Genomic DNA, 10,256 nt, shown 5'->3' with positions numbered 1-10,256 from the left:
GAACTAGTGATGTGATTAGCATGGGTTTATGCCATTATCGACTGCAATCTGCAAAGGAGTTGAGGCTGCTGATTTTTCATTGCAAAAGGCTCAAAAAGTAGGTTGACGGCTCAGAAAATAAGATCTTTTTCAATTCACACACTATCACAATCAATGATATGAGGAAATGGTGAAAGAGCCCATTATTAAGTACCGCATTTACCCGTAGAAGCCGCACAACTCTCTTCCGGAAATGCCGCTGAAAAAATGGGGGTGTGCGGTTTACACGAATCCTCCAAATTTTAATGTAAGCTGCGCTCCATTTTCCCTCAAATTCTTATCGTTTATTTCTCCAGAGTTTAGCATCGAAACTTGGAAAACTTTACATGAATTACATTTCTAAATTATCTAACCTTATTAATCACGGTAACGTAAATTTATCGATTTAGCAACGAATCACGAGTTCCTATATTAGACCGCACCCAAAAAGCGTTAGAAAGTTTATTTTTCCTCATAAGCCAGCCCAAAAATGGGGGTGCACAGAATATAGAGGGCCCATCTTACACGAGTTAGTATGGTACTTGTTTATTGTTGTTAATAAGGTTGTGCTGCAAGTGTATAATTGCCTCAACTTAAGATTGGAATCTGATGACGTGGAGTTTGTTTGTAGCTACTTTTCCCAGATTTCGCCGAAATACATTCTCTCTAATCTACGCAATGTCAAATACACAATTGCTGAAGCAGCGGAGGTGGGTGTTTAGAGTGTAAAAGTACTGTTAAATGGAATATTGGAAAGTGAATGACTTTTACGAACGAAGTTTATGAAGGTAGAGGGGCTGGAAGTTACACGGAAAGACAAAACAATCCACACAGAAAAATACAATTTCAGTGTCTCCATGTTTAGCACAGCTGTTCATGAATGAAGGACCCAATTACTAACTGGAAATAATCAAATTGAAGGCATTAACATCTTTATTTAATCAGCATCTACAAACAATAGCCATTTTCTTCTATTTCACAAATATTTAAAGTAGAAGCAATACTTGAACGTAAGGAGGCTAATAAGGCATGTGAGAATAGGACTAAGAGGAGAAAATTATCAAAACCGTTTTATTTACAAGCCTACCACTCAGAATTCTAATAATGTAACTTGCTTTAACCCTGAAAGGAACACCATGATGTTACTAATATACATACATTTCCATGAATAACCTCTGTGGATAGCCTTTAAGCATTAAAGTTTGTCATGCAATTGATTACAGCTACGCTCAATGGCTCAAGGAAGTAGCTATTCATCTAATCTTGTCTGCTCTGAAGAAATTCAATTTGAAAGAAGTTATTATATCCCCTTGAAGTTCCTGTTACACCTGGAAACTCTTGATCTGCGATATGGTGCAAACTACGGAGTGAGATTTACCCAGCATACCTCTTCGACGTTTGACCCATGTAACTCAACCATTGCTACCGGCTGGAACTGTGTGATTCTTTTAAGGGTTGTCAAAAGTGTGATTTCACTATCATAACCACACCAAGGACAACTCTGCTTTAGAAATAAATGAAGCAGTTAAGTCCATGATTTTGGGTAATGTTCAATAGCTCCTTAGAAATTTCCATGAGGCCATAATTTTAGGTTAGCTTCAATAATTTAATTAAAATGAAAGCTTTCTTCGGTAAAATTACTGTACTTGAAGCAAATATGTTGAAAAAAGACTCCATTGTATTGATGCAATACTAATTATTAGTAAAATATGTATACCCACTTTAAATGGATATAATGATAAACACAATCCAACTAAAAATGGAGTAGGTGCCCATTATAAACATTATTTGTTTGCCTAGATATTAAATACTTTATCTCTCACTTGTTTCAGCTATGCACTGCATGAATGGAGGTTAAATTTGACTTATTCCTGCTTGGACTTAAATAAATCAAATGTTACCTTCGGTTTATACTGAAATAAAACAGGCTGCCTGCATTGTAATTAAATTAGTATGATGAAAGAGTAGATTAAAAATTGAATTGCCATTATCCACAAAAGCTTTTACTGTGCATAGTATGCCAATAATTGCTCCAGAATACCTATATTATTATTGTATTTCCCTCATACTGACTCCTATAAACTGCTCCATACAGTGTGAGCCAAATTTAGATGTCAAGGATGATTACGAAACACTAAGTGCCTAAGAAAAATGAAGACTTATTATCCATATTAAGCGTAAATTGACGAGAGTCATGAAAAATGTATTTTCTCACAACTTATTAATTTCCATGGGGCATGTTAGAATATTGCAATTGATAGAATCAATGTGCCAAAAAATGCATTGCAGGAAAAACAGAGCCACTGCTATTCTTCCCTTTATGCATAGCAGGGACCTTGTAAGTATAATTGCAGCAATGCTTAGCAGGCTAAAATAGCATCCATAAAAATAAAAAAAAAAGGTTTTATCAATGTAAGCAATACTTCAGAAAGCAATTAGTTGCTAAAAGGGAATAAATATACATGAGTGAATAAATTTTTATAATCACTATAGATACAAAGTAATCGTAAATGAAAAAAAAATTCATTACAATCAAAATAAACTAATTATTCAGATATTTCTCTAATTAACAAAAATGGTAAAAATATTCAATTGCATATTTTAGTTAAGTATACATGGTATGCACACTGACTCAAAAGTGAATGATGGTCTTACGTACATGTCTATGACACTTATGACACAAGCACTTAAGTAGTTAGATGAAAGAGCAAATAGGATACATTCACATCCTCACTGGTAAATACATAGGAAATGTTTTGTGTCTCTTATAAAACACATGATAGGATTAAAGTTAAAACAAAATCAATCAAAATATATCTCTGTACAGCAGTAGTATTTCAAACTAACACACATATGCAGGGGAACTTGCTTCTACAATTTCTTCTAACATAGCAATTCTGCTTGCATCACAAGAAGATAGGTAAGACAAAAATATACATGTGTACGGACTTCATAAAATGCTGAATTTTAAAACTTTGATTGCACGAAAACACGAGTTGCTTTCAAATTTCATTTAACACTACAATATAGTCAAACACAAAGTATCACACTTGCGTATGTAAGGCTACCTTTAAGAACCAACCTTCTTCCTTTAGCTAAGGCAACATTCCACTGATATCAATTTGGCACACTTAAAGGAGGAGCTCTTAAAAGTTAGTCATTTTTGTACAATTTTATATGAAAAAATAATGTCTTCAAATACAGAAGACCCTAATGAAGGTGCCGATAGTATTGGGTTTGGATTTAAAAAAAATGTGTTGCATTGCTAGCTAAACATTTATCCAGACCCGTAGTTTTCAGGCACTCCACCGCACACTTAACCCTGGTGAAACACAAATATTCCCTAATTCCTTCCCCTAATTGTTGAACTATGAAGCATCCTCATCACTACTTGAATTACCTTCTTCAACTCTAGCAGTGGAAGCTGCAGTTTCTCTGGCAACCCCTGACACAGATGCTGCAAAATTCACCTGTGATTCAAGGGCTTCCTTATCTTGATTGCTTGAAGCTGTAGTGGTAGTGGTTGCTGGAATTTCACTTGTCGAAGTAGTAGCTGCAGGTGCGCTTGCTTTATCGTTTGTCGCCTCCTGTCCCCTATGCTGTCTTTTAGGATCACCATAAATGAGACTATTGACACTAGGCGAGCTACTGCTCTCTCTATGTGCACTGGAGTCATCTTGCTCATCCAAAAACCTATCCATGTAATCAGTGACCCCAGGATGGAAAGTGTACTTCTTCTTTTCCAGCCTAGCTTTCTGGGCAAATATATCATGCCTCTCAGTTTTCTTCCATAGGTAATAAAATTGGACCAGCTCGCCGACAGACCTGGTGCGTACTTTGTTCTGGTGTATAAGGTGGAAATTCTTCCCATAAGTTCGCAGGCCGTTTTCAAAGTTTCTACACTCCTCTTCAGACCACAGGCTCATGGTGTTGGTAGGAGGTACAACATTCATTCTCTGCCTCCGGAGGGCTTCCTCAAAGTTGTATCCACATTGGAGGAGGAGGTAAAGGGCTTGCTCATCGTCACGGATAGGAACCCCAGTTGGAATGTACGGTATCCCCTGGGAGTTGTTCACTCGGTGCTCCTGGGCTTTGGTAAGGAATTTTTCAAACTCTGCCTCCTTGAAAGACTTTGGATCCCACAGCAGTTTATCTTCATTTTCATACGGCAGGGCATCGCCATATTTGCAAAGTCCTTCTGGGATGTGGGCCTGGTAGTCGCTCCCAACCATGATTGTCTTCCTCCATTCGTCATCCTCATCAGGATTGTAATAGTAGCCATCATCACGGTCTTCTTCCTCGCTTTGATGCCTGTAATGAAATCAAGCATAGTTGAATCAGGATGCATCATGAACATTGTAGCATGAGGACAATCGTTCCCAAAAACTAAGCTGCAATCATGATATTGTTGAAATGACACATTGCAATATTTCCACTTATAGATTTATTTTACACTACGCGTTTCGTCGCTGTAACGACGAAACGCGTAGTGTAAAATAAATCTATAAGTGGAAATATTGCAATGTGTCATTTCAACAATATTACGAACTTCCACCACATCGTGCCTAACATCATACAAGATATTTGCAATCATGATAGTTATTTTAGTAATAAAATGGTTTGCCCGGATTATTTTTCCTCTCCTGCTAGTTATTTTATGCCAGAGAAAATTTGAGAAATAAATAACAAAGCAAAAAAGAGTGCATCATCCAGTACCAATAAACCATGGACGTAAATTTATGTTATCAAATTTCTTGTTGTTATTCAAGTTATTTCATGTTTGCAGGGGAAATTAGGTGATGGTAAAGGAAAATCTCCAAAGATGCAAAACCACGATGAAAATTGTGGTTGAACGAGCAGAGAATTGAGACTTTGAGGGAATTGAGCAGCAAGGTGGTTGTTTTGCTTCCATCTACTAGACTTTATCTTACAGTATATCTCATTGAAAATTTCCACATAATCAACTGCTTTGCCATTGAATTCAAGTTAGGGAAATTGAAAAAAAATGGACTCTGGAAATATTGGGAAAAGCCAGGGAAATTATGTTGGTATGAACCCTGATGATTATACAATGAAATTGAAATTGTAATGAGTCAAATCTCTGCAGTATTTGATATCCAGTTGAAGAGAAACTTCCACTTATGTTCAGATGCTAAATTGTTTTGATAAAAATCAGAATTGATTTTCATTCATCAGAAAAGGGATGGAAGTATGTATTGATATTTTCTAATAAAAGTGCAAGATCACATTCATTGCACTTAACACCCACTGACTTCATCCTGGTTTTGCTCAGGTAGGTCAATATTACGAAATAGCTTCATTTTACTATGTAAGAACTGCAGTCATGTGGGAAAGCCGGCAATATTTATGTATGAGACATTGGTCAGGGGACTGTAATGCACAACATACTCATACCTACATTGTAATACCACGAAATATTATGGAGATTTTCCTTTTCTACACACCTCTTTGCTCCAACACCAATTAATAATGACACAATCATCATGCATCTCATTTCCACCTCTTTATACCATTATAATCAATCACACCAAAATATCCAGTTCACAAAAGCATAGAATTTGAAAATGATAAAATATAACAAAACGGGAACTTTAAAGGCACACACTTCTTGGGAAAATAGTCTAGATAGCAAAATTGCATCCTGCCAAGGAATGATTATTGCATTTCAAAGAAATATAACAATATCCTACTCCTAGTTAGGTTTTTCCATTTTTTTAAGTCAATGAAGGATTTTTATACCGATGCAATCAGTATTTTATTTTAATATGCAGTTTTTATGCACAAAATTTTCAGAGAAATATGATGGTGAAGTGCATTTTCCTCACTTCCTCAAATACATTTCATTCATAAGGAAAGGTATGCCAAATATTATACAGATTTGAACATAAACCCTAGATTCAGCCACCTTTATTTAAGACTTGTGAGTGCAAAAAAATATACAACTGAACATGACGTATCAAGAATAAATTTTCCACATGAACGCACAACTGAATTACAATTTTCATGTCCTCTACAAAATAGTTACCTGAAGTGGTACACAGTCTCACATTTATTTGCTTCACCTTAAAAATTAACCTTGATGGTGACTACAAGCAAAATAGAAAATCAGCCCATAATAACTTAGGAGATAAGAGCCAATTTATAGATGGTCCAAGAAATTTTTTCAATAGAAATTTTTAATTTTAGACTAGCAGATTTGAAGCTTAATACAAAATTATGTCCACTAATGTACTGGCTCATCATTTATTAAGTTATTTACCATCTCTTTATGAAGTTTAACATTTTCAAATGTGCTCACTCACCCCTTTGTTTTTTTCATTCATTACACACAAATACACATGTTTTTATGGTTTCGTAACCTATTTCCCATTTTTTGAACCAATTGCATGAAAAATTAGGGGTCCTAACACCCTTTTGCATACAAATTGATGATGCCAAGAACTTTTGGCGAACCAATCACTTCCCTCCTGCTCCTTGGCCTTGCAAATTAGCCTCACCAGGTTTGTTGCTGTTCTTGGGAGTGATTCCTTCTCTTAATGGCAGTTCTCCCTGAACAAGCTAATGAACCTGAACTCTTAAGACCTCACCAACTCATACAAAATTGGTGGTATATCCTTGGCATTCTTTCAGTTTAAAATACTGACTGAATGGTTTCTTGGGGAAGAATTCTTTGAGTGAACAAACTCATTGGTTTTTTTATTATGCTCAAACGGTCTCACAACAAATGTGAATATAAATGGGAAAATTGATGCCAACATTAGTGCTTTCCTTATTTTTATAAGATAAATGAGGCCTTACATTTTGAGATGGCTGACTAAAGAGGGATATGTCCCATATTGCACTCCTGTTTACTTAATTGATGCAAGTACCATACGTGCCAGAGTAACTTTTAACTCCTAATCTCCCAAAAGCTGGTGAAGAAAGGAGATAGTATGTGCCTTAAAATACTACCTTGGGTTTTTTGTGATATGATGATAGCACTTAAGGAAGAATTGTTTGCAAATAGAGAGAAATTGTGATTTCTAGATTAAATTTATTTTGTTCAATTATATAAGACTTGCTGGAATAATAGTTTCGATAGTAATAATTTAGTACTTATTTTAATCATAGTAATAATTTATTTTAATCATACAGTAAATTTTATCCTGAGTTTAAAAAGAAACGTCGTACTACCTTAGTCCAATGTTAATATTTCCATAAATTAAACAAACTAATGGGAAAAGAAAAGGATGATATCATTATTCACTAGCGCTATAAGAAGATTTATCTTAAGCTTTATAATTCCATAACCTTGAGGCGATTACAGAATACAATTGCCCGTGTGAATATAAATATGACTTATTGTAAGAGGTAGAAAACTTGAATGGAATGAGAACATTAGTTATTTTATGAACAGCTGTATCACCATACATGGTAATTGGTGTGTGTACAAAATGTAATTTCGAAGGTGATTATATTCATGCTTTTCCTTGGCTGATGAGTGCATTGTGCAAATATGGCTTCACACAACACATTAAACCACCCGAGTACACCTTCATAAAGTTGCAAGCACACAACAAGGATTTCCCCAACAAATGCACAAAATATGAGCGTATACGCTGTTTCCAAGAAAAATACTATGCTGGAAATTCACTAAAATTAATGTCACCAAATTGTTAAATAATACTTAAAGATGCGATCGTTCTCGAAAACTGGGAAAGGAAAAAAGTGCACGAAAAAAATAAAAGGACTTTAATCGTACAGCGGTAATGGTAAAATGGGAATGACACGATTTAAAATTACTCCAAACACTATTCGGTAGACAATCATGCGAAATAATTGATTCGACGACATTACAGTATCAGACCTACCAACTTGGTCTATGTACTAAATCACCACCCAAATAAAAGTAGTTATCTACCGGCGAAAAAACTAATGAACTCATCGCGAACATTCACCCTTGCTGTCCAGAGCCACATTGTATACATAAATTATGTACATAATTGATTTTTAATGTCCTAAAATCTCGTTTGAAAAAGTTTTTCTTGCAATGATAGTTTTATTTAAATTCAATCAATACGGATAAAATAGCAGAATATAATGAATAACTTGAATTTTGACTACTTGTTTGTAAATATAACCTCAAGAATTCGTAGTTCAGTAAATATCGGCTCAAGTAAGTCTTTTTGGAGCAATCAATTCCCCAGTTCACCCACTAACCGAGAATTCCCTCGACATTTATCTCCAATAGGGAAATTTAAATGTCCGCGGTGACAGCAGCATAACTTTACTCTACAAGGTGGTGATATTTAACAATGGTGGAGATAAAATCCTAGTTTACTCTTGGTATTCAAGATATTATGGCAGAAATTAGCTTTTCACCGGTTGCTATTAACACATCGTTTCCGTCGTCAAGCGGTACGTAAGTACTTTGGCCTCGATAACGCCTCTTCCACTAATAAATATCTTAACTGAGTAAGTAGGAATAAAAATGGGTAAAAAGAAATAACATAACATTATCCAGCCGTTTATGGGAGAAAAATCTGCCATCATAATACCGATGGTATTTAATCTACTATGTTGTCATAAGAGGGCCAAAAACAGCCTTATCGATGCAAACCTGAAGTAACGATTTAGAACAATATTAGGTATAAAAGATAGTTTTGATTGCACCTACATGTCTCTCTGGTACACCAGGGATGAAAATATGTTGTTTCCAATAAATCCCGTATTCATTTTCCTCAGCTCCAATGCACTGTATTTTCTTTCCACACCCGACAGCGATAATCCGATTCCGACATTCAATTGTTTCCCACACGTCGTTTGTCCACTGCATTGCGCTTGGGAGGGAGTTCAAACTGTCGAAGAGCATGCATGCTGTATCTTCGAGCATTATATCAGCAGCTGCGTCCTTATGTGTGTTCTATATAAATGTAATAAATTAATATTGGTTTTTAAATTATTCTATTGTGCATTGAATTTTTATCAGGCTATATATTTCTCTGGTTATGGACTATTTTAACACATGGGTTTTTCAGTTCTGTTGTATGTTTTCCTCGAGCCATTATATTTGTATTGATTTTTTGCTAGATATTGTGGATAATTTCAATATTTAATTATCATGTCAATATTTCGTAGCTGATATCCATAATCCATATTTGATTCAATAAAATTTGGAGTGACCGTCTAGAATCATGTGAAAACAGGACGCCATAACAGATATCCGAATACTAAGAAAGCTTTTTTTTCTGGGGATTTCAAATTCAAGTTAGAATAGGGAGTTTCGAGAAACTGAACGTAAAATAATACGGTATTTATGTGATTAATCGGTCGTCATGCAGGGAATGTACAGCTCGTTGTCGTTTTAATAGATATTAGTTTAAGGTGATGAATCGCACTTTCTACAAAATATTTATAGGTTTGGCATTTATACACAGATATTGCTAAAGAAGTTCACTCTCTTGAAAACATGGTGGTCACGTAATATGTTACAAGAAATTCATCCGTCCTAGGCATTCATGTTAAGTAACTACATTCATGTTGGCAGGGGCGGATCCAGGATTTCTTTTTGGGAGGGGCACAAGCAAGGCCGTATCCAGGATTTTGTTCAGGGGGGGGCACAAGGATACCTTGTTATACAAAACAAACGAAATTATAATGGGACCGTGTTAAAAATCTATCATATTTTTAAGGGTCTGGGGGGGGCACGTGCCCCCGTGCCCCCCCCTGGATCCGCCTATGCATGTTGGAAACTAGAAGCGGAAGCTAACGTAAGAAAAACCGGCCAGTAACCGTGACCACCTAGTCCTTGGAGCGGTATTCAGTGCTTCAAGGGGGTTCGGGAATTCATTTTTCTTTTATTGATAGGGATGGAGAAACTGGGAAAAGTACTTCCTTGACGAAAACCGTGAGCCAACAAGACACTTTGGTTACACATTCATGAGGATCTTGTGGGTTTTTCATCTAAGTCCTCTGGAAAATTAATTGAAGGTATCTATAAAAGTTTTTTACAACATATAAACCCTATTGCAATGCTTACTCTGAAAACCTATGGGATTGCTGAAAAAAATTCTCTAGTGTTTCTGGAGATCCTAGTTGAAATTCTCTTTGAATCGAAGCCTTTACATATCCTGTTGAATACCTCTCTATAGTATTTACGAATCGTAACCAACACCTTTTCAGGAGGCACAACGGAAAATGTCCATCACTTATCTTAGAAACCTCTGGAACATTACTTT

At 35.7% G+C, this 10,256-nt stretch overlaps 1 protein-coding gene across 1 annotated transcript; it reads right to left on the bottom strand.

The window, feature by feature from the left end:
- Positions 1 to 933: 933 nt before the first annotated feature.
- Positions 934 to 8,823, bottom strand: LOC124166673 (mesoderm induction early response protein 1-like). The gene is made up of 2 exons (XM_046544309.1): positions 8,696 to 8,823; positions 934 to 4,329 (listed from the first exon to the last, which is right to left on the bottom strand). The coding sequence occupies exons 1-2, from the start codon at positions 8,752 to 8,754 to the stop codon at positions 3,387 to 3,389; spliced, it is 1,002 nt and encodes a 333-aa protein (XP_046400265.1). The 5' UTR covers positions 8,755 to 8,823; the 3' UTR covers positions 934 to 3,386.
- Positions 8,824 to 10,256: the final 1,433 nt, after the last annotated feature.

The sequence above is a fragment of the Ischnura elegans genome, chromosome 10 (genome assembly GCF_921293095.1).
Source record: "Ischnura elegans chromosome 10, ioIscEleg1.1, whole genome shotgun sequence".
Classification (NCBI taxonomy): domain Eukaryota; kingdom Metazoa; phylum Arthropoda; class Insecta; order Odonata; family Coenagrionidae; genus Ischnura; species Ischnura elegans.
This window is presented reverse-complemented; position numbering and strand designations above follow the sequence as displayed.

Coding starts and splice junctions, on each gene's coding strand:
- LOC124166673 (XM_046544309.1), bottom strand. CDS start 8,754: ATGAATACGGGATTTATTGGAAACAACATATTTTCATCCCTGGTGTAC. Junction 4,330..8,695: donor CTGGTGTACCAGAGAGACAT/GTAGGTGCAATC, acceptor ATTTCATTACAG/GCATCAAAGCGAGGAAGAAG.